Source organism: Neoarius graeffei, chromosome 3, assembly GCF_027579695.1.
Source record: "Neoarius graeffei isolate fNeoGra1 chromosome 3, fNeoGra1.pri, whole genome shotgun sequence".
Lineage (NCBI taxonomy): Eukaryota > Metazoa > Chordata > Actinopteri > Siluriformes > Ariidae > Neoarius > Neoarius graeffei.
The window spans coordinates 9739294-9765042 of NC_083571.1; the positions used below are offsets into that span (position 1 = coordinate 9739294).

A 25749-nucleotide genomic window follows, 5' to 3' on the forward strand; every position below is an offset into this window, starting at 1 on the left:
GATGTTCAGTGATTATTTGATCCTCGATAACCGAAAAATTTTGTGATGTGGCCTTCAGTGAAAAGCAGCTTGACATCAAGTGCGTCAATATAAACCTGTGATTTGTAGCTGCACTAACGTCAGAGCTGCTGTTACTGAAAACTAATCAACACCTTCCGACCAATCAGAATTAAGAAAAATCAACAGCACTATTGTAAATCTTACCCATCTGTCCAATTACAGGGACACATTTCCTAAAATCAACGAATGGCTCCTAATATCATCGACACACAGTAATAAAATGCAAGAAACCGCGCTTCATTAATGTATTGTGTATTCTTGGGTTTCAGTCACGTGACTTTTCTTAGCGATTTCACTTCCGGTAAAACAGCTGGCGGGCGAGCAAACCAAAATGGCTGCCGGAGCGCAAACAACTAGCGATAAGTTATCAGAGTACGCTCGTAATCTAGAAGCCACTGCTGGCTTTAGATAGATTCAGAAGATCGCTATGTGCAATGGAATCGACCCCTACAGTCTGGGAAAGAAGGATTTATCATACGATCTGGAAAACGACCCTTCAGTCGAGTTCCCCGACATCTCGAACTATCTGGTGTTGCAGACGTCCTTCTACACCGCAAAACACATGAAAGCGTGGAAGAGTACGGAGGCTTACAACTTTTTTTGTACGTGGCTGGGTAAAGGACCTCGCTATCAAGTCGCTGCCCAATGAATCCTGTACTGTTTTGTATAAGCTTTTCAATTGCGTCTTTACAACGAAGCGCAAACAAACAAACAGCTGGCTTGATTCTCACTCGTCTTGGCTCTTATCTCTCCGCTAAATCATTCACAAAGATCATCAGAAACCCCTTTAAAGACCTGGATCTTAGTTAAACAAGACGGAGAAGACGTGATCACGGCGCATTGTAACTGTACGGCTGGGGAAGAATTTTGTCGCGACCTTCATGCATATGGACTGTGAGGAGGAAACAAGAAACAGCTGGAGAATCAGCTTTAGCGCTTCGGGACTAAAAAAAAGTAGCGTAAAATAACAACACATAGCAAGAAAAGTACTTGGAAAACGCTAAGGACAGAGCTGAGAGGGAAATACAAACCTTTCACCAAGCGATCGCTGCAAACTCCAGCACGCTTCGACTCGGCTCCCTTCGATTTCACTGAAAAGCCGCCTTTCTCCACGTCTTTTTGTGAAATCCTGTGTTCGTTCAGCCTTTTTTATTAGTTCACGTCGAACCCTGAAGAAACTTTATCAGTTTCACGGTTTGATCGATTCGCTACAAACAACGCAACCGTACGGCATTTTTCACGCAAGCGATGCACCTTCTCCGTACAAACGCTTTGTCACTAGACCACCAGCTAAAGTTCTGAATAACTAACGAGGCGGATGTGACGTCACGTGAAACCCAAGAATTCAATGATAACGCCAAACATTTCCTAATGATACTTAACTGGACACACAAACACACTAACGCAACGCATATTTCTACTATTACCGTATTTTTCGGACTATAAGTCGCACTTTTTTTCATGGTTCGGCTGGCCATGCGACTTATACTCCAGTGTGACGTATAAATGTTTTTTTTTCCACCGCGGAATAACTGGAGCTGATGCCGAGTCTGACGACAGCCACGCAGAAGAGGAGGAAACGGCGCGTCGTCTGCCGCTGGAGTTGGCAGAGTTGTTCAGAAGCGACACCGAGGATGAGGAATTCAATGGATTTGCTGATTTGGAGTGAAATCGTCAGCTTGATAAACTTGATTGACCTGTGTTTTATTATTAATGATAGGCCTATAGTTATTTAAATAAGTGATGTAATGATTTTAGGCAGTGCTTAATTTGTGAAGTGGGAGGTCCCGGAACGCAGGAGGTGGGTGGGTCCGGCAACTCAAAAAAAAAAAAAAAAAAAAGGCGGGGGGTGGTTTACTATAACTTTACGCACACGTGCTTATTGTGTGTGTGTAAAAAATAATAATAATAATATGATCTTAGGGTGTATTCAGACCAGGATAGTTCGATAGTTCACTTGCTTTGGTCCGAACCAAATGTTTTTTTTATTTTTTTCATTTTGGTGCGGTTCGCTTTCACACTCTACATTTTAGTAAGCGGACCAAAATCTGTCAACAAAGCCACGCGCCCTGAGGTCGTTCAGCTATTGGTCAGAGACGACACGCGCACAAAGCGTTAAGTTCAAAAGTAGTCACGGAGGCTTTCCGTGCTGTTATTCTTTTTAATGTCATCAAAGCTATATGTTTTTTCCAGTTTTTACTGTTTTCACAATTGTGCGATTACTATGCTGTTGTACAAGTAATTTATCAACGACGACGACAAAGGGCAAGGCGGCTACGGAGGATAGCGCCGATGAGCGCACATCATGTTGTGACAGTTCTGGCTCTTCACGCAATAGATGAATTTCTTTTTTGCGTCGCTAGTACCGCCACTTTTTGAAAGAATGTCCCTGATTTTAATGTAGGTCTGACGGAGTTTCTTCACTTTTAGCCGACATTGTTCTGGGGAGCGCGTGAACCCCTTCGCCTTCATTTTCTCACTGAATACAGCAAACACGTCGGCATTTTTGCGTGTTCTCTTCAAAAGCTCAGATATGTGGACATCTGCCCATATATCCACAAGGGTACGCGTTTCTTCCTCGGCCCACGTTTGCCCCCTACTCATTTTTTGTACTCGCCTACCACTGGTGACTGAACGACCCATGACAACCGAAACAGTGTTTGCACTTTGCGGTGGAGTGTCAAGACTCTGTTTCCCATAATGCTCGACAAACGACGGAAGCTCCCGAGGTACAAAAAAGCAAAACTGTCGGATTAGGTCCGGTCTGCTTTCACACCTCCAAAAGGTCCGCACCAGGGTTCCTTTGGTCCGGACCGAGTCCGACCTTGCAGCTCGGTCTCGGTCCGCTTGTTTGGTCCGGACCAGAGTTCGGTGGTTTGTATTCAGACCAACCCAAAAGGTCCGGACCAAGGGAAATTTGGTTCGTTTGGTCCGGACCAAACAACGTAAGTGTGAATACGCCCTTAGAAAACGCTTTAGTGATGAACAGTTACAGACAGTAATATGTCGTGATATGTTATAAAATATTTTTTTATTAGGCTATATATTAAATTTATCTTCTAAAATAACAGACTGTACTCATATCACAACCGGTTTATTTCACCATTGGAGATCAGATCACACAAGACATGAGTTAAATGACTCATTTTAAGGATTTAAGTAAGGGATTTAAAAGCAGTGCCAGCGGGATTTCGTGGCTCAGGTGGATAAGGCGCCATACCATAAATCCGGGGACCCGGGTTCGATTCCGACCTGCGGTCATGTTCCAAGCCCTCCCTGTTTTTCTCCTGCTCATTAAAAGCAGTGCCAGCAAACATAAGTGCAATCAATTCAAGTAATAGTTAAGAAATAAAGGGTTTACAAAACAAGTTGGAGAATTCGTTTTAAAAATTTTAGTAAGCTTTCAAGTTTTTTTGCCATTTTTTCCACAGCGCAAGCTAACAGTTACAAAAAACCCGGTGCTCTATTGAGCGGAAGTATACACCCCATGTCCCTCCCTCTTCCCCTTTCGCATAGATTTTGTGGATGTCATAGGAGAGAAAATCACCAACAGATATCAAAATCAAAACCGAACACTAAAATTATTTACTTATTTAATTTATTGTTTGATTTTTTTCCCTTTGTGATGGTCACGGAGATGATCTGATCCATTTAAATAGCTGCCGGAACACCGAATGAAATGAAAATAGCTGCCGGATCCGACAACGGAGGTTACGGATCTTGTTCCGTCATGTTCCGGCTCAAATTAAGCCCTGATTTCTGGCCTATAGGCTATTGAATAACTTGATGTTACGGTACATATTCAGCCAGTTTTTCTCTGGGCTGTTATAAATTATTTTGTTTTGCATTTTTAAAAATAACTCTCCTTCCAAGATGAACTTTATTCTTCGTCTCTGATGTTATGGTGTTAATGGTCTGAATAACGTTTAATGTTTTTATCTGATATGACATTAACTGGCAGGCACACTTTCTGCCTGTTTTTTTCTCTAAGCGGTTGTTGTTTTTTTTTCACTAGACGGTTGTTTTTACTACCGTACCTGTCTTTGGAGATGATATACCTATAGCCTACTTGGCCTCTGATTTGATGAAATAAAATTCGACAAAAATGAAGAATGACACTCCTCGATGATGACTACAGCTTTAATAACAAAGATGAAAGAGCCACAGGGCGATAATAAGCCCTACCGGTAAAAATATTCTAAATGCAAACTGATTAATGCATCAGTAATAGGCTACTAATATTAGTTATAATAATAATAATAATAATAATAATAATAATAATAATAATATGTGGCAGATCACAGAATCCAGGGACACATGTCCGCCCGGGGGCATTTTGAGTTATTGACAGATTCAGAAAGTACAGTTTCTAAGCTTTCCAATGATGCCTTCCATGTGGAGATCTGACAATATTTGAAGAATGTGTGGCCTTTTGAAAGTGTATACTTCTTAAAACAGAAAAGGGAGAAAATCGCCCTCAAAGTTTTCCATCTCAGTTACTCCGGGTGTAGGGCGGGCACATAATGGTGCTCATTTGCATGACATTAAGGAAAGCCCCACCCCCTATGAGCTAGCACGATGCTACTTTCATGTAAACAAAGGTCACCACGTCTAGCTTGCTCATTCCATAGTGAAATTACACGCCTGTATGCAGCTTAAGTAGCCATGTGCTCAGCTCGTATCATACAGCTGATTGGCGAAAAAAAAAAAAAAAAAGACTTAAATCATCATGTGAATGGCCCATATGGTAATTTACCCACACCCCCCAGCAGGCTACAGTCCTGACAAAAACGAGACAATTTGCAACAAAAAATGTATGCTTTTCCAACAAAACAATCTATTATCTGAAATACTGATTGCATTCTTCAAGATCTCAACTTGCACATGATGGAAAAAAACAAAAATCACAAATTTCGAAAAAAAATGCTTCTTTTGCGATTATCTCGGATTCGTTTCGCCAGACATGTGTCCCTGGATTCGGTGAGGCGTCTCATACAGGCTATTAGTAATAACGATAGTGATAGTATTAAAGATAGTAGTAGATATTTAAAATAATCAGACTAGGCTACTTACAGGGCAAAGGGCGCGTTATCACTGCTCAGCTGTTCGTTTATTAAATAAACAATGCAGTCGCGCAGTAACCACGCGCCACTTATCAGATAGATTCACAGATTCTATGGATAGAATAACCCTTCAAAAAAGTGCGACGTATATATGTTTTTTTTCATCTTCATAATGCATTTTTTGGCTGATGCGACTTAAACTCCGGAGCGACGTATAGTCCGGAAAATACGGTAGTTATCTAGCACGGTGGTTCTGTTGATAGGATACTGGGTCAAAGGAAACACACAGGATAGAAAAAAAATCATGAAATTAATTCTAAATAATGTTTGTAAAAAGGATATAAAACATTTTTTAAAAAAAGTACATACCAGTTTTTCAGCTTCGGTGTTCATGTCCTTTAAATGCTTTATGTGTTCCTTTTTAATCATGAGTATTTTGGACAACCGTGTCTGAAAGAAACAAGAAAGGAAATGAATTAAAGTATTTTCTGGAAAGAAAAATAAAAAAGAAATCCTGATGAAACAGGTTTATTTGCCTCGTCATACTCACGACTTGCACGAGAAATTTGACAGGGAATCCTCCGAGTGTCTCTCCGTCACTTCCAGTTAGTTTATTCTTCCAGGGCGACTGACTAAACAGAGGATCGCTGTCCTGCAGGCACGTAATGAGAGGATCCATGGTTGTTTCTCTGTTATGCTCGTTCTACATGATCAACAAGGTTTAAAAACGTTATAAAAAGAGATCCAGGTAAATCTCTGCTCATTACCATTAAGATGGGTTGAGTCGAGCTGGGATACGTCCCCCGTGGAGGAGTCATGAAGTTCGGGAAGCGTGACGGGCGCTGTTTCTGAGCGAAAGCAGATATGGGCATCGTCTCCGGAGGCTCGTTGCTCTGAGAAGAATTAAAACGCAATGATTGTGGTTTTCTCCGATTCTGATATTACACAGTTTGAGTAAAATGTAGAACCTGTTTAAAAAAAATTTTTTTTTTTTTTTTAAAGCGTATCAAATATTCTATCCACATTCACTGGATATGAGCAATTGCGTGCTCTACTGCTCATATACCGGGAGCGTGTTGCTGAACCAACCGAGGACGAAATAAAAACTACTCGAAAACAAAACCACAAAAAATATGGAATAAAAGTATCTTTTTTATTTTTCAAGAATTACTATTATCGCATTTTTCACAACGCGTTTGCTACGGTCATTTCGCCGGTTTGTTGACATTCTAAGCAGAAATTATTTTGTCGGACGTTTTGTATAAAGTTTTTATTTATCGAATTTGCAAGAAATAAAAATAAAAAATGTTCCGTTTCTCAAAATCCAGTGAACGTGGATAGAATAATTGCTCTCCCATGTAATATAGAGGGGGTAACTGCACCACAGGACATTGTCGACCTCTGGAGGCAGCACTATGCATCTCTGTTCAATTGTATAAAGAGTGAGCCTTATGAGGTTGAGGATAAAAATGTCTATTTTCACACAAATTAAGTCGTTAAGGCCATAGGGCAACTTGCAGACAGAAAAGCTTGTGGCATGGATAATATCACAGCTTAAAACTTAAAGCTAGCTGGCCCCAGATTGGCAGTACTGCTGTCTATTTGTTTTTCTGGTTTGGTGTGTCATGGCATACTGCCTGATTCCATGATGTCAGTAATTCTTGTTCCAGTTATTAAAGACAAGGCTGGTAAGGTTGGTAGTATTGATAACTACAGACCCATAGCCCTTGCCAGCATTATTTCTAAAGTTCTTGAAAGTCTAATTCTTGAAAGAGTAACTTAACTACTAGGGCTGTAACAATATGCGTATCGAAATCGCGATACGCAGAGCCACGATCCGTATCGCGATACAAGAAGGCAGAATCGCGGTACACCCTTTCAAACTTCTCCTCAGCCCAAAAACAGAGGCGCTTCCAAACTTCAATTTATGAATACTTTACTTTTTATTTAAATTACATTTTAAACTTACTTAAATTACTTTTATTTTTTTATATCTATTAGTAAGTCATTTTTTCGCCGACCTGCGACAATCTTCTGCGAGTCACGCAACGTCCACATTCGCCACTGGCAGAGCATTCATTTCTTTTAAGCGGTCGCCATTCTGGTTGCGACGCGGGGAGCGAATCTGTAAACAAGCAGCTCATTGGCTGGCTAGGTGTGCCACAAGCCAATCACAATCACTTGACCGGAAAGGCATGCAGTGTTGCCAGATTGGGCGGGTTTAGGTGCTTTTTGGCTGGTTTTGAACATATTTTGGGGTGGAAAACGTTAGCAATATCTGGCAACACTGAAGGCATGTCTGCTTGGGCGGAAGCCTTCTGCGGCAGTTACATTTTGACACGCGAGCAATGTTTCACCATAAAAATTCCGTAATTTCCATCTGTTTTCCGCGATCACAGAAAATCATTGGCCCTATGAGAGTGAGACAGTGAGAGAGCCACCCCCCCAAAAAAAATCTTAACGGATTTACACGATTTGGAAAAATGACTTTTTCAGAACCGAAAAAAAAACAGAGCTTCTGGCTCAACAGTATTATTTTGAGAAATAAAACAGTCTTTGGATATACATTTGTTCATTTTTGCATACATATTACTCATTCTCTGCAGTGGTCTGAATTATTTGTTATTAAATAGTTAATGTAAGTAAGTAAATGTTAATAAGTCAAATTTACTACTTTAAAAACATTTAAAAAAAATCGTGGGTGTATCGAATCGTGGGTCAAAAATCGCGATACGAATCGAATCGTGAGTTGGGTGTATCGTTACAGCCCTAGTAACTACATAACTACCACTGACAATCAGTTTGGCTTCAAGCCTAAGCATAGCACTGACCAATGTACCTATGCACTGAAAGAGGTTGTAGAGGCATACAGGAGACAGGGTTCTACTGTCCTTGTAGGTTTTATTGATGCTTCGAGAGCTTTTGATCATGTCACTCATTTTAAATTGTTTAATAAACTCAAGCAAAGGGGAGTCCCCAGTAGTCTGGTACGAATTTTAGCTTATTGGTATTCTAACCAAAGTGTGCGGGTTAAATGGGGGAACATCCTATCTACACCTTTTAATGTCAGTAACGGGGTACGGCAGGGGGGAATTTTATCTCCAGCCTTATTCAATGCTTATATGGATGACCTGTCTAGGCAGTTGGGGGTATGCCAAACAGGTTGTATGGTTGGTGACGCGTTGATTAATCACTTCTTATATGCAGATGACCTTACCATTCTATCCCCAAGTAGCAGTGGGTTCCAACAGCTCCTCAATATCTGTTCTGATTATGGGGTAGAGTCTGACATTAAATATAATGCTAAGAAGAGTGTGGTAATGTTTTGTAGGACCAAGGATGATTTCAAAATCAAGTTCCCTCCTTTTTATCTATCTGGAGAAGAGCTGGGAGTAGCTAATGTAACAAAATATCTGGGGCATATCCTAACTGATACGCTGGAGGATGATGCTGACATTAGCAGACAGAGGAGAGTGTTATATGTTCAAGCTAACATGCTGGCTAGAAAATTCCATCACTGCACTACAGATGTTAAAGTCAACTTGTTTCGAACGTACTGCTCCCCTCTTTACACAGCTCCACTCTGGGTTAGATACAAGAAGGAGAGCTTGCTTAAGCTGAAAGTAGCTTACAATGACTGTCTTAGGATTCTTTTGAAGAAACCAAGAAGTACTAGAGCAAGTGGGTTGTTCTGCAAACTAGGTCTAACTACATTCATGGCACTGGTGAGAAATCTCACCTTTAAGTTTATGAGCAGGCTGGACCGCTCTACAAATCAACTTATTGCACAATTAGTAGATCCAAGTCATAGTTCTGTTAGGTACATGTCTGTGATTTGGGAACACTGGTATGAGTGCCTTTATTAGCTTTTTTATGTATATGAATGTGTGGTGTATTGTTTTATTGATGTATATATTGTTATGTATTCTTTGTGGGCCTCGAGCCTGTAATAAAGTTTAATAATAAAACAGTTGTTCCATTCAATCTCGTCGTACACGGCTTACAGCAGCTCGTGTACAACCCGAATAACTTAAAAACCCTAACATCAAGACCAACTTGATGATGTAGAACTACCTGAGGGGGTTCTCATGGTTTTATATCTTGATCCCCACAAGGATAGAAATATCTGACAGTTTTGAACATGTAGAGAAGTGACTGGTCCCCACCAGGGTTAATATCGTTAACGAAAACTAAGACTGAAACTAGCGGCAAAAAAAAAAAAATTCGTTAACCGAAATAAAAACTACAACAAATAACGCAACATGAACGAAAACAAAACAGAGTTGTAGGAAAAATCAGATTTGTTTTCATTTGTTTCATTTCCCCGCTCGAGAAAGTAAGAGATTAGTTCCTATAGAGATCTTGCAGTCACGTGACCGGAAAGTACACAACCGCCATCTTGTCGGTCAAAAACACCGCTGAATACTGCTGCACTCGTGTACAGAATGGATCAATTTCAACCGACGGACTACACGGCTCATTTTTCTAATGAACAGATAACTAGATATATGTCTAAAATAAATGATCTACAGATTAGTGACCCTTATGGCTTTCCGGACGGAGTTTTCACGACCGGATTTTGAACTGCCAGCGGAATAACCAGACGTGTATAATTACCTCATCAACTTTCCCTCGCTGTTCAGTGGTGAAGCACTACGTGCTTATAAATCTCTGGACAGTTATCTCTACAGAAATTCAGGATTTGTCAGAGACTCAGATGTGGCATCTTGTAAACAAGAATCCTCATTGGATGGGTAAGTCACTTAAGTATTGAGTATAGCACTGACCAGCCGATTATAGAATAGAATAGAATAAGGTAATTCCAGCTGTAATTCCAAATCGTCCGTCTTGTTTACATGGATCTGGCGTTGGAGAGGTAGAGGCTTGGCAGTGGAGGTTTGAGTGGCTGTTTTCTGAGCTTAGTCAACAGGCCGGCTCTGCCTGTAGCCTCGCTTTTGCTTCCGCTCCCGGCACCGCCTCCTTCGCTTTGCTTCCGATAACAATCCACGGAGACCCCGCTGGTCTCGCTATCTCGTCCGGAATTTTTTTTTTTTTTCTCGTCTGGAAATGTTGTGCATGCGATGGAAATCGCTACAAACCGTCATTTTCTGCTGGAAACCAATGTCCAGTAAGTCCATACGGTTGTAGTGGATATTGAAGTCCGGTACAGACGAACAACACGCAAAAAACATAAAAAACATGCACAGGTAGGGAGAGCTTGTAGCAGAATTTTATATAGTAGGGTTTTCCAGAAGAAAAGGTAGAAGTAAAAGCAGAAGTAGAAGGCGGAATATGGCAACGCAGGCTGCCTTAAAACTCCAAAGATGCTGCTGCTGCTAACTAAAACACTCTGTGTCCAAAATCGCTCACTCGTTCACTACTACCTATAAAGGGAACTACTGTATAGAGGACTATATAGTGAGCTCATTGGTAAAATAAAAAAAAAATGCTTTCGGACACTAGTCCGTCGCACTGGTATTTACGTCATTACTGTCGCACAATTAAAACGTGCCAGATCAGTCAGCTGCTGGGTTTCAAAATAATAAACCCACGCATGTGTTTTTGTGATAAATCCATATTATACTGAGCGCATTTCCCACATTAATCAATACAAAGTCCCTGCAGCTTTCAGTTCTTTTAAACCAAGGCTGAATCCTTTCTTTCTTCTTCGCTGCTGCCTTTTATTAAATCACATTTGAGTTGTTTGATCAATTCCTCGCTCTGCACTTTAAAGCTCAAAGGCAACAGTTTTCATTTTATGCACATTTGAAACTATATGTTAAAAAACCCTCTGTGATTTTCTTCTGGTCCCAAGAAGTATTGTTAATAAGTAATAATTAAAATAAGTTAGCGCGGATCCTGGTGAATTTCTGTTCGGCTATTTTCGTGACCACTCGGCGCGTGACGTCATTTAAGCCAAATAAACGGCTTGAGTTGACTCCATTTTCGTTGACTTGCATTTTTTTTTCCGTTTCCGGTTGAGAGTACGTCGTGCATGTTCTGGCTGCCGCTTCTCACCAGAACTTTAATTTTATTTTCTCTCTTTTTCTACTTTCATTTATTTATTTATTTTGTGTGTGTTTGTGTAGTTTGATGTTTGTTTGAAGGTTTTGTCCGCTGGTTGTGGTGTAGCTCCGGACCTAGTTTTGGGCGTTGGTTCCCTCCAGGCCTTGGTTCGCTGTGGGTGATGCCTGCGCTCCCAGCGATGGACTGCAGTGAGCTCGTTGCTCATTTAACATCGTGGTTGTCCAGCACTCTGCGCTTTAATGCTTGGCGTGATGTTCCAAGCGATGTTGCTCGGTGGCATTGCGGCGGCTGTGCAGGCGGTTTGGACATACCAGCGCTCTGCATGGCGGTGCTTCTGTGCTCACTTTGTGGATCCATAGCGTGGTGTTCGAGCGATGTTGCTGACGGCGTCACAGCGGCTGTGCTGGAGATGTGGGATTCGTTTTCGTGCGCCTTTTGGTGGGACTGTGGCTGCTACACCATGGGAATTACATCCTGACCCCTACTTGGTGGACTTTTTACTTTTTTTTAAATTAATTAATTATTTATTTATGGCGGCACGGTGGTGTAGTGGTTAGCGCTGTCGCCTCACAGCAAGAAGGTCCGGGTTCGAGCCCCGTGGCTGGCGAGGGCCTTTCTGTGCGGAGTTTGTATGTTCTCCCCGTGTCCGCGTGGGTTTCCTCCGGGTGCTCCGGTTTCCCCCACAGTCCAAAGACATGCAGGTTAGGTTAACTGGTGACTCTAAATTGAGCGTAGGTGTGAATGTGAGTGTGAATGGTTGTCTGTGTCTATGTGTCAGCCCTGTGATGACCTGGCGACTTGTCCAGGGTGTACCCCGCCTTTCGCCCGTAGTCAGCTGGGATAGGCTCCAGCTTGCCTGCGACCCTGTAGAACAGGATAAAGCGGCTAGAGATAATGAGATTTATTTATTTATTTTCCCCTTGTCTATAATTGTAAAGCATCCTTGGGTTTCTTGAAAGGCGCTATATAAATTTAACATTATTATTGCCGTTCGGCTTGAGTGCAGACATGCGTTCAGGAATTTCCAGAGAAAAACCCCCCATGCCTTATTCTTGTGCAGTGAACTGTAACAACGGGACCGGTTCAGGAAGAAGTTTTTACCTTTTTCCGAGAGAGGAGAAGAGGCAGAGAGAGTGGATTGGCTTTTTCCGGAAGAGGCGGAGTGAGAGGGTTGGCTTTTTCAGAAAAAGGAGATGAGGCGGAGAGAGTGGATTGTGCGCGTGAAGCCAGAGGGTTGTTTTTTTCCGGAAGAGGCGGAGAGAGTGGATTGTGCGCGTGAAACAAAATCAAGCAGTCAAAGAAGAAACGGAGCAGCAACGCTCAAGCAAAAAGGAGAAGATTGGAGGGAAACATTTTTACTTTTGCTTGCGATTGACAAGTCAAGAATCCTGAGGGATCCTGTACAATCACTGTGGAAATGAGACAAAGGGATATTTCCTCGCTTAGAGTCGGCTATAAATAGTATAATGCGCGGATAGCAGGCTAATGTGGCCTACCGGCGCGCTGTCCAGTAATCGTTCCCTATATCCACTAGGGAGGGCGGTTTAATTATTCTTCAAAAGGGCTCTTATTTAGTATTACGACGAAAGTAGGAATTTATCATAACTAGCAGGATAAATCGTTTGGGCGCGAGTCTTGTCGAGGTCCGGGGTCGCCGCGATCAGAGTCGTCCGAGTCGCTGTCCGATTCCGAGGCCGCACAGTCAAACCAGTGAGCCACGTTCACCGATTGCTTCGCAACGGCCATAGGGTCATACATATACGGTTTCACCTCTCGATATTCAGTTTGGAGAGTTCCTACTTCAAAATCGCTATCGCTTTCAGACATTTTACACAACCTCTCACGACCAAAGTCCGTACACGTGTGCTCGGTTCGCAGGTAAACACTGAGCTGCTCCCGGTCTGTTTGGCTTAAATGATGGCACAACGACGCCCCCTGGCGGTGAAAGTGTGCATAAGTGAGATGTAAACAAACCTTTGGAAATTGGGCAAAACAGTATATTTTAACCGTTTTATTCAATTTTAGGCTGCAAATTAGACACCAGGAAGACTGAATTTGCTTTTTGGGTCGTTCTTCTAGACAATAAAGTTGATATTCTACGTTTCACATCCAACCCTTGCCTATGAACTTTAACTTTTATTCTTGTATTTTATCTGTCTTATTCTATTTTAGCTTATTTTCTATTCTCTTACTATTTTTAATTGTACTTGAATGTGTGTTTATAATGCGTTTCTTCCTCCGTCCGTTCACCTCAAACACATGTTGCTGCACTGGTTGCTCCTCTGTCATCTGCCTTTTTTTTTTTCCCCCCCCCAGTGTGACCGCAATGCATGATGGGATATATTGCTTGGTTAGTGTTCATCGGTTGTACACTACTTTTCACGATGGATTGTGGGATACTTTGAGTGCACTATATAGGGTGCAATAATTCTCATTATACATTCGGACAGCACTACAAAATGGCGAGCTCGCTATACAGTCCACTATATAGCAAGTAGTGAGTGATTTCGGACACGGACTAAAACAAACAAAAAAAAAAACTAAACTAAAATGCTTCTTCGAGCAAAATAAAAATAAAACTACTTGTGCACCTGTGAAGCTAACAAACTACAGTGGCATGCAAAAGTTTGGGCACCCTTACTGAAAATGTCTGTTACTGTGAATAGTTAAGTGAGCAGAAGATGAACTGATCACCAAAAGGCATAAACATAAAGACATTTCTTTTCAGCGTTTTCTGCAAGATTTGTGCATTATTTCTGTTTTGTACAACTGGAGAGTGAAAAAAGAAAAGGAACACCATGCAAAAGTTTGGGCACCCCAATACATTTGAGTTCTCCGGTAACTTTTACCAAGGTTCCAGACCTTAATTAGCTTATTGAGCTGTGGCTTGTTCAAATTCTTCGTTAGGAAAGGTCAGATGATGCAGATTTCAAAGCTGTATAAATTCTCTGACTCCTCAAACTTGTTCCTAAAATCAACAGCCATGGGCTCCTCTAAGCAACTCCGTCGCATTCTGAATAATAAAATAACTGATGCTCACAAAGCAGGAGAAGGCTACAAGAACGTAGCAAAGTGTTTTCAGGTAGCTGTTTCCTCAGATCGTAATGTTATTAAGAAATGGCAGTTAACAGAAACAATGGAGATCAAGGTGAGGTCTGGAAGATGAAAAAAACTTTCTGAAAGAACTGCTCGTTGGATTGCTAGAAAGGCAAATAAAAAAACATCCTGTTTGACTGCAAAAGACCTTCAGAAAGATTTAGCAGACCCTGCAGTGGTGGTGCACTGTTCTACTATGCAGCGACACCTGAACAAATACGACCTTCATGGAAGAGTCATCAGAAGAAAACCTTTCCTGCGTCCTAGCCACAAAATTCAGCGTCTGAAGTTTGCAAATGAACATCTAAATAAGCCTGATGCATTCTGGAAACAAGTCCTGTGGACTGATGAAATCAAAATAGAACTTTTTGGCCACAGTGTGCAAAGGTATGTTTGGAGAAAAAAGGGGGCCAAATTCCAGGAAAAGAACACCTCTCCAACTCTGAAGCATGGGTGTGGATCGATCATGCTTTGGGGTTGTGTTGCAGCCAGTGGCACAGGGCACATTTCATTGGTCGAGGGAAGCATGGATTCGAATAAATACCAGCAAACTCTGGAAGCAAACATCTGTAAAAAAGTTGAAGTTAAAAAGAGGACGGGTCCTACAATAAGACGATGATCCAAAACACACCTCAAAATCTACAATGGAATCCCTCAAGAGGCACAAGCTGAAGGTTTTGCCCTGGCCCTCACAGTCCCCTGACCTAAACATCATTGAAAATCTGTGGATAGATCTCAAAAGAACAGTGCATGCAAGACAGCCCGAGAAACTTGTAGAACTGGAAGCCTTTTGCAAGGACGAATGTGTGAAAATCCCCCAGGTAAGAACTGAAAGATTATTAGCCGGCTACAAAAAGCGTTTACAAGCTGTGATACTTGCCAAAGGGGGTGTTACTAAGTACTGACCATGCAGGGTGCCCAAACTTTTGCTTTGGGCCCTTTTTCTTTGTCATTTTGAAAATGTAAAAGATGAAAATAAAAAATTGTTTTTGCTTAAAATATAAAGGGAATGAGTCATCTTTATGCCTTTTGGAGATCATTTCATCTTCAACTTGCTTAACTGTTCACAGTAACAGCAATTTTGAACAGGGGTGCACAAACTTTTGCATACCACTGTAAATAAATAAACAGACTGAAAAAAAAAACTAATAATGAACATTTCAAAACTATCACAACTCCAGTCCTCATAAGGAAAATACCCAACATACCCGGAGCAGCTGGGGGTTAGATGCCTTGCTCAAGGGCACTTCAGCCATCCGTGCTAGTCCAGAGAATCAAACCAGCAACCTTTTGGTCCCAAAGCTGCTTCTCTAACCATTAGGCCATGACTTCCCCTATGGATTACGTTCATCCTCCTCGTGCAGGTCATCACAAGGATAACACCAAAGTGTGTGTGTGTAGGATTGGCGTAGTCAAATATGCAGCTCAATAGACTTCTAAGGTGAGCTGGAAACGGCGAGCGATGATGCTGTGAGTGTCGGAAAAACAGCTACAGCTTCAGTGGTGAGAATCGGAGGCACGGCGTCTTGACCAGCGCTTCAGTTTTAAACTAGTCTGAAGTTCTGCATCAAGCAGCTGGGGCTTTTTAAAACTGGACCCTGTGGCAGCGAGGGTGTGGTCGAGTGTCGGCTGTGAACAGCGAGGAGGAGTCAGGTGGAACCTGCAGGTAACGCGTGACGAGGTACACCTGCGTCTAATTACAGTACGTGCGTCTCTGTCAGACAGCCAGTCCCAAAAGAGAAAGAGAGTGAGCACGCTGCATCTCTCTCCATGTGAACACTAAAACCACTGAAGTGTGAATAAAGTTGAAGCGCACAAAAACGTTTTAAATGTTCTTGTAGGATTAGTTTTAACGGGACGGACATTTTTATCTGTGCCTCACTTTTTCCATGGCTGAATATTAAATAATGTGCACTATATAGTGAGTGTGCTACTTAGGCTACGTTCACACTGCAGGCTGAAGTGACTCAAATCCGATCTTTTCGCCCATATGTGACCTGTATCCGATCTTTTATTGACAATATGAACGACACAGATCCGATTTTTTCAAATCCGACCCAGGCCGTTTGGATATGTGGTCCTAATTCCGATTCCTATCCGATCTTTTCATATGCGACTTCAGTCTGAACCGCCAGGTCGCATTCATCCGACTTACACGTCATCAACAAGCCACAAACGTCACTATTCTGCGCTGAAGTAGGCGGAGGGTCTCTCAAAAAAAGTTACAACAACATGGCGCATAATCACGGGCGCAGATAGAGGGGGGGACGGGTGGGACTCGTCCCACCCAGATTTAAATTCACCTCGTTCGATCCCCCCCACTTATAGGGAGGAAAAAAGGTCAATGCTGTCTTTCTTTGCATAAGGCAAACCTCACGGAAAAATCAAAAGACTAATTACCATTCGGTTTATTGAGGTGCACAGCAGTGTATACATAGTTGCAACAACTCACATAAAACAAAGACTGATATTCGGTTGGTTGAGCTGCGCAGACTGCACAGGTTGCGAGCTCGATTGCTATGGTAACCCACAACAAGTTTGACAGGCATATCGGGGTTGGGGTTGGTTTGCTGGCAGCTTTGTCCCCCCCAGTTTTTTGTCCCCCCCCAGTTCAAAAAACGTATCTGCGCCCCTGCGCATGACATCAATGCGAGGGACGCTTCGGGCTGTGAAGGTTCTGAATCTTCTCAATGGAAGGACGCAGAGGTTAGGGAGCTGATTTCCATTTGGGGGGATGCAGCTATTCAAGCTAGATTGGATGGGTCATACCGCAACCGGGCGGTTTTACTTCCGTAAACACTGGCCATGCTCACTGCGTGTGATGTCGTCGTATCCTGCAATGCGCATGCGGAATACTTTTAGGTCGCTTTTCGTTCATACTGAGGATCACATACAAGTCGCATATATTTGTTAATGTGAACGACCTCACAAAAAAATCGGATTTCACAAAAAAATCGGAATTGAGCATTAAGCCTTGCAGTGTGAACGTAGCGTTAGTATATAAACATTTGTAAAAAAAAAAAAAATTCAAAATCAGCATAGTACAATTCTTAGGTTTCAGTCACGTGACTTTTCTTAGCGATTTCACTTCCGGTAAAACAGCTGGCGGGCGAGCAAACCAAAACAGCTGCCGTAGCACAAACAACTAGCGATAAGTTATCAGAGGACGCTCGTAATCTAGAAGCCACTGCTGGCTTTAGATATGTTCAGAAGATCGCTATGTGCAATGGAATCGACCCCGACAGTCTGGGAAAGAAGGATTTTATTCATCATACGATCTGGAAAACGACCCTTCAGTCGAGTTCCCCGACATCTCGAACTGTCTGGTGTTGCAGACGTCCTTCTACACCGCAGAACAGATGAAAGCGTGGAAGAGTACGGAGGCGTACAACTTTTTTGTACGTGGCTGGGTAAAGGACCTCGCTATCAAGTCGCTGCCCAATGAATCCTGGATTGTTTTGTATAAGCTTTTCATTCACGTCTTTACAACGAAGCGTAAACAAAAACCGCTGGGTTGATTCTCACTCGTCTTGGCTCTTATCTCTCCGCTAAATCATTCACAAAGATCATCAGAAACCCCTTTAAAGACCTGGGTCTTAGTTAAACAAGACGGAGAAGAAGTGATCACGGCGCATTGTAACTGTACGGCTGGGGAAGAATTTTGTCGCAACCTTCATGCATATGGACTTTGTGAGGCGTAAACAAAAGACTACGTTCAGACTGCACCCTGAAACGACCCATATCCGATTTTTTTGCCCGTATGCGATCTGTATCTGATTTGTTATTGACAATCTGAACGACACAGATCCGATTTTTTCACATGCGACCCAGGCCGCTTGGATATGTGGTCCTAAATCTGATGCATATCCGATATTTTCACATACGACTGCAGTCTGACCGGACAGGTCGCATTCATGCGACCTACACGTCATCAACAAGAGACAAACGTCACTATTCTGCGTTGGCTAATCCCGCCTCTTTGGTGGAAAACAACAACATTTGTACAGTTTTCAGAATTTATATAGACTTTTATAGAATTGATCAAGCTAATGGTGGATTTGGTAGGGACCTGGATGTTGATCTGTTAGCCTGATTAAATAAAACAGTTTCTATAACTGATTTATAACTTAAACCATCCTGTATTACAAGATTATAAGATTGTTCTGGAAATTTCCAGTAATTTGACACCTTCGGTCTCATTAGTCTGCTGCCCACATTAATCAGATTATTGTCTGCGTTCCGCCGCCGCCACAAAAACCACATCGCCAGGTCTCGCCTCATCTCCATCGCAAACTGCACTGGTGTTTCTGCACCTTGAGCCAGCGCTGAGAGAAGTTGCAGAATTCAGCTGGCTATAAACAATCTAAATAAATATTTATAAAAATGTAGAAAAAAAGTTTATTAATATGACGAAATAAATATGTGCAAATTATTAAGCCTGAATTAAGAGTTTGGTAATACAGCGGCCGTATCCCAAATGACTGCCTACTGAAGCTCGAGTGCACTATATAGAGTTTAAACATCCATTACTTCCTAGTAACATGTAGTGCACTTATATAGAAATTAGAGATACATTTAGGAGTCAACCCTCGTTACCAGGCTACACGGTTTCATTTCAGTTCAGAAACAAAAACACACACGAGACCTCACACTTTAACACTAACCAGATAATTAAACAAACAAACAAACAAACAAAAAAGAAATCATTAAACTTGAAGAGTGCGCTTTTTTTTTTGTTTACGTATTACGTAGATGTGCTTATTACGTGTCAATTTGCGCATGCGGGACACTTTTGGGTCGTTTTCCGTTCATATTGGAGATCGCATACAAGTCTCATATAATTGGTAATGTGAACGGCCTAACAAAAAAATCGGATTTCACAACAAATCGGATATGGGTCGTTTCAGGTTGCAGTCTGAACGTAGTGAAAGGAACAGCTGGAGAATCAGCTTTAGCGCTTCGGGACTAAAAAAAATGTAGCGTAAAATAACGACACATAGCAAGAAAAGTGCTTGGAAAACACTAAGGACAGAGCTGAGAGGGAAATACAAAACTTTCACCAAGTGATCACCGCAAACTCCAGCACGCTTCGACTCGGCTCCCTTCGATTTCACTGAAAAGCCGCCTTTCTCCACGTCTTTTTGTGAAATCCTGTGTTCGTTCAGCCTTTTATAGTTCACGTCGAACCCTGAAGAAATTTTTCAGTTTCACGGTTTGATCGATTCGCTACAAACAACGCAAGCGTACGGCATTTTTCACGCGAGCGATGCACCTTCTCCGTACAAACGCTTTGTCACTAGACCACCAGCTAAAGTTCTGAATAACTAACGAGGCGGATGTGATGTCACGTGAAACCCAAGAATAATCTTACTGAATGCTGATTTCAACCAATCATTGTTCAGCACTGATAAGGTGGGTGTTGACTGGATCGAGGATCCAGTATGTAGGAGTATGAATGAGTATGGACTGTGTGTCGTGTGTTGAAGTAATGTAATGACTGAATTCATAAACCGAATACTTACAAGCACTTCGTAGTCTGGAACCGTGTGTGTCCCAAGTCCATTTCTGTCAAAGGTGACGCGATACGTTGCTGCACTTGTGTCCACTGCGTCGATCTGTCCGGTGAACAGGCCGTCCTGGACGCCCCGGAGTCGAGCTACGACAAACAAACCTGACAATCTAGTAACGTGTATTAATATACCACGGTTACAAAACAAGTAAAATTGTTACTCTTACCACATAAAAGTTAGTTCTCCTAATAACAGCATGTCTTGGAGTGTTTTATTCCTCTTATACCACAGAATATTGTTTAAAAAAATAAATTTTTCACTGACACATCATGCTTTTGATCCATTTATAATCACTTTTTTCCTTGCAGAAGATCCACAAAACAAGCTCCTGTAATCACTTACAGTGAGGCAAAAAAGTATTTAGTCAGCCACCAATTGTGCAAGTTCTCCCACTTAAAAAGATGAGAGAGGCCTGTAATTTTCATCATAGGTACACTTCAACTATGAGAGACAGAATGGGGGGAAAGAATCAAGGAAATCACATTGTAGGATTTTTAATGAATTAATTGGTAAATTCCTCGGTAAAATAAGTATTTGGTCACCTACAAACAAGCGAGATTTCTGGCTCTCACAGACCTGTAACTTCTTCTTTAAGAGGCTCCTCTGTCCTCCACTCGTTACCTGTATTAATGGCACCTGTTTGAACTAGTTATCAGTATAAAAGACACCTGTCCACAACCTCAAACAGTCACACTCCAAACTCCACTATGGCCAAGACCAAAGAGCTGTCAAAGGACACCAGAAACAAAATTGTAGACCTGCGCCAGGCTGGGAAGACTGAATCTGCAATAGGTAAGCAGCTTGGTGTGAAGAAATCAGCTGTGGGAGCAATTATTAGAAAATGGAAGACATACAAGACCACTGATAATCTCCCTCGATCTGGGGCTCCACGCAAGATCTCACCCCGTGGGGTCAAAATGATCACAAGAACGGTGAACAAAAATCCCAGAACCACACGGGGGGACCTAGTGAATGACCTGCAGAGAGCTGGGACCAAAGTAACAAAGGCTACCATCAGTAACACACTACGCCGCCAGGGACTCAAATCCTGCAGTGCCAGACGTGTCCCCCTGCTTAAGCCCGTCTGAAGTTTGCTAGAGAGCATTTGGATGATCCAGAAGAGGATTGGGAGAATGTCATATGGTCAGATGAAACCAAAATAGAACTTTTTGGTAAAAACTCAACTTGTCGTGTTTGGAGGAGAAAGAATGCTGAGTTGCATCCAAAGAACACCATCCCTACTGTGAAGCATGGGGGTGGAAACATCATGCTTTGGGGCTGTTTTTCTGCAAAGGGACCAGGACGACTGATCCGTGTAAAGGAAAGAATGAATGGGGCCATGTATCGTGAGATTTTGAGTGAAAACCTCCTTCCATCAGCAAGGGCATTGAAGATGAAACGTGGCTGGGTCTTTCAGCATGACAATGATCCCAAACACACCGCCCGGGCAACGAAGGAGTGGCTTCGTAAGAAGCATTTCAAGGTCCTGGAGTGGCCTAGCCAGTCTCCAGATCTCAACCCCATAGAAAATCTTTGGAGGGAGTTGAAAGTCCGTGTTGCCCAGCGACAGCCCCAAAACATCACTGCTCTAGAGGAGATCTGCATGGAGGAATGGGCCAAAATACCAGCAACAGTGTGTGAAAACCTTGTGAAGACTTACAGAAAACGTTTGACCTCTGTCATTGCCAACAAAGGGTATATAACAAAGTATTGAGATGAACTTTTGTTATTGACCAAATGCTTATTTTCCACCATAATTTGCAAATAAATTCTTTAAAAATCAGACAATGTGATTTTTTTTCTCATTCTGTTTCTCATAGTTGAGGTATACCTATGATGAAAATTACAGGCCTCTCTCATCTTTTTAACTGGGAGAACTTGCACAATTGGTGACTGACTAAATACTTTTTTGCCCCACTGTACGTTATATCTCGTTCTCAAAGTTAATTAGGCCGAAAAAAAAAGGCAGCTTGTCTTGCGTCATGATGGAAAACGTACATTTTACACTGGAAACTCCTCCTATAAACATTTAAAGCTAGACGGCCTTTTGATTTTATAAAAATCAGTGAAATTTAGTTCCCTCTGAAATTTCGTCACTGTGATGCATGTTTATTTTTGTAATATCTAAATATCAGGCCGTTCTGTGGCTGGGAAGTGATTTAATTTGAGGGGATTAAAGCAAATAACGTGCATGAAATCGCTTGATTCGGACAGTCAAGCAGACAGAGGAAGTCCATGTGCGCGCGCAGGTTTGACCCTGCACTGACAGTTCCATCATTCTGTCACTAAACGAACAGCTGATCACACCGCGGTGCTCGCGGACCGTCAACATTTATTAGTTTGGTCCTGTGTTTCCTTTCCTTCTCGCTTTCTTTCCGTTACTCTAGTCGGTCTTTCACGATTCATTCGCATGCTCACGTCCTCCATTTTTCTCTCCTGTTTCAAATTTGTATCCCACAATGCCTTGCGCGAATGGGGAACGCCCAAGACGGGATGTGATGCATGACGCATCTTGAATTGGGTCATGGTGAAGCAGGAAAAACAGCGGAGAATTTCAGGCCACGTGGCTTTAAATTCATTAATTGTTCCATTTTAGAAAAACCTAATAAAATTGGAAGTCTGTGATTCGAATTCAGGAGCTTTCGGTCCACTGAACAAAAATAGTTGTGTGTTGGGAAAATTCTTTTTATAACCTACACTTGAAAAATCTGAGGCATAAACAGAGATGCCTACCCCAAATTTTGAATTTCAGTATTCTTGAAAACATTTTTCAGCATTTTGGAATGACTTTCAGTAACATTAATTTATGCGCATTTCCATTATAAAGAGGTGTATATACCAATATGTTTAACATTTAAATTATTAAAAAGAATTGTTTTGTGTGAATTGAATAAACAAAACGCGAGCAGCCATCTCAACTGAATTTCCACTCAATAAATTTCTAGAGCATACATCACATTTTTATAAATACAATAGTGTTCCCTGTTTGCAGACATTACGGTTGACTACCAATCATTGGTATTGAATGTAAGTCCTCAAAAGTATTATATTATATTGCCTGGCAAAATGTTCTACCTGTTAACGGATTCTAATAAAATTAAAAAAAAAATTTCTTATTTCATGCCAGAGAGTCCGACATTGTTATCTTAATGTCCCAATATATAAATACTTCAGCATAATGCTTCAGAAGAGACACTGAATAAAATGGCATTTATAATTGTATTTAAAACAGTGGAATGATCAATTTTTTGCCACAATCCCAACAGCACTAATCATAAAATTCTGTTTTTAATCATACTACATGTACATTTGCACTTGCAACACTGAAAAGACTTTGAATTAAAGAAGTCCAGCCAGTGTTTGATATTTCAGTGAATAAAAATCAGACATGTAAAAAGAAACTGAATAAGTTTAACTCACATTTCATGGCACTAATTGGCAAGTTCAACTCCAAGCACAGGTCAACCATCACCGCTTCAGCGCGTGTCACGTTCCCTGTCTTTTCATCCACAGATTTCGTAAAAAACTGCTGGATACCCCCAGATTTACTTTCCGCCTGACTCGCCATTTCAGCATACTCCATATGTTTTTTTTTTTGGAGTTGACATGCCGCGTGCAGTCATCGCGACCACCATGAGTGATGTTAATCTCAGTTCTACACAGTTTGCAGTGCGCGTATCCATTGCCCTTTTGACTGGGTGTAATGCACGGCCATTCTACCGTATCGAAAATAGCGCGAACAAATGTGCGGAATCTGCGCATGTCTCACACAGCATGTGCGGTTGTCGTAAAAATAAATAGCCTAGCCGTGAATCGCGCATGGATTGAAAAAGTCGCTTGGACATTTAAAGGTCCCATGGCATGGTGGTTTGTTGATGCTTTAAACAGGCTCGTGGAGGCTTCCGGATGTTATATCCGCAGCCTTTCTCGAAATGAACCCTCGGCAAGTAAATATAGCCTCCTGGGAGAAAGCCCCATTTCAGCGCTTTTCCCAGTGCGTCGTTTTGCTAATGAGAAGCAGGAGGTGCGGAAGGGTAGAGGGTGGGGGCGGGCCGTGGGGGGAGGGGCTTGACCAAGCTGCGGCCATGCTAGCTGTGTGTGAACAGTAGCAATGGCAGGTCAAGCAACAGTCCAAGCTTTCGCTTTTGACCCGGAGTCCGACTTCACAAGTCTAAATAAGGGAGTGGGAAAATGTGTGTACAACACTAGTAGTATAGTATAGTGTTTGCGTGCACACACATACTCGCTGCTATCAGCGCCTGTAGCCACGCTGCTAAGACAAAACCCCGTTCTCCCTCGGACTCCTTTCGTAAACTCAACGTGACACAGAGAACAGAGAGTGAGTGTGTTCGGAGTGGTAGTTTACGAACGTATAATACCCTAGGCTTGAACACGCACTCCATAACCAAAGAGGATAGAAGCAGCAACTACAGCAACATAGCGCTTATCCAACAGAAGACATGCATTGCGGAGCAATAGTCAAACATAAGCTCATAAGTTACAGTCAATTTCCAGACTAAACTCAGTTTAACAGAGCATGCTGCATGCTCTTTAGTTTTGTAGCGCAGATTACCTGGCTAACTGCAGGAAGCGGTTAGCTGCACAGCTAATGTAGCCATTGCTAGGCTAACGCACCGATTTTAAAACACGGCAAAACGACTTAACAGTTATACACTTCCTTGTTCGGTGTTTGTGGCTGATGCGGCAGGGATGCTTGGTACGGACCCAGGCTTCAGTGACAGTTGATGTGCAAAACCTGCCCTGTACTGTCCCAAGTTGTGGAAACATTCATCAGGAAAACGCTTCCGACAAACATACACCGTCTTAGGTAGACTCGACGGCGTATTATTGAAGTAAATAAAATTAAGCCACTGCGTCTTCAGGGGCTGTCCCGTCGGCAGTAAAAACAGACTCTTTTCTGTGTTGTCACATCCATGTACAGCGCAATTTCCATGTTTCGCTCGCTTAGGTGATGCCATGTTGTTGTGTCCTCTATGGTCTCCTCACTACAACTGGGCGGGCAATCCATACAGTGGGTGGGAATCCAGAGGGGGGGCGTGGGGATCATCTCCCTTGCTGACGTAGTAAAGGGAAGAGCTTATCAACGCGCCGTATTGACGCGCCATTCTCAAATGTTGGGCATAGTTTGGTTTACACATTATGAAATTTCTAGCCACTGGAGTGACTTAAGGTCAGAGGAACTCATTTTAACGTTAAAAAACCTCAGAAAGTGAAAATTTCATGCCATGGGACCTTTAAAAACAACTCACTGGAATTTTTAAAAACTTTATAATAATTCCGTACAGAATAACACTGTTTGCCGTAACATCGTATTTACGTTAACTTTTCCGTACAAAATACGGCCAATCCGTACTAGTAGGCATCTCTGCATAAACAAATGTGTCCTTCCAGAAAACTTGGACGTGGTCAAGTTTTCGCGTGTTTATACGGAGCGTCCAACATACATTTATCGTTCAAATTAGTTTTACGCCGTTTTGAAAGGACTGCAAATAACTGCCTACAAATAACGATCTGCTCACTTCGCACTTCTGTCAATGTGGTTCGCTTCCCTAAATTGACAGACAGACAATGAGCTGGCTTTTTTAACTGAAAGTAAAACAGTGAAAACATGAAAAACTCGTTGCGCGAACTTTATAATCAGCATTTCAAACAACTGGAATGTTAAACAATTATTGAACTCAGCTTTCACAAAATATCGTGATTTGTTAGGGCCTCACAAGTGATAATTGCTTGCTCACGACATTTTGTTCAACCTCACCTGATAACTGCTTATAGGGATGTTAACCGATGACCGTTTGACCGATGGTTGACCGAATCAACGTCAACCGGTTAATTTTTTTTTGGTTGTCGGTTAAAAAAAAAAAATCGTTTTGAAGCTGCCGATTTTGGAGCGGAGAACCTGGAATTCTGTG

At 42.1% G+C, this 25749-nt stretch overlaps 1 protein-coding gene across 1 annotated transcript in view; it reads right to left on the reverse strand.

The window, feature by feature from the left end:
- Positions 1–25749, reverse strand: part of lin9 (lin-9 DREAM MuvB core complex component) — a 61378-nt gene that overhangs the window by 18719 nt on the left and 16910 nt on the right. Inside the window, exons 8-11 of the mRNA XM_060916369.1 lie at positions 19769–19902; positions 5891–6016; positions 5674–5775; positions 5493–5573 (exon numbers count right to left, since the gene is read on the reverse strand). Of these exons, the coding sequence (XP_060772352.1) occupies positions 5493–5573; positions 5674–5775; positions 5891–6016; positions 19769–19902 (443 nt within the window). The remainder of the gene's footprint in view (positions 1–5492; positions 5574–5673; positions 5776–5890; positions 6017–19768; positions 19903–25749) is intronic.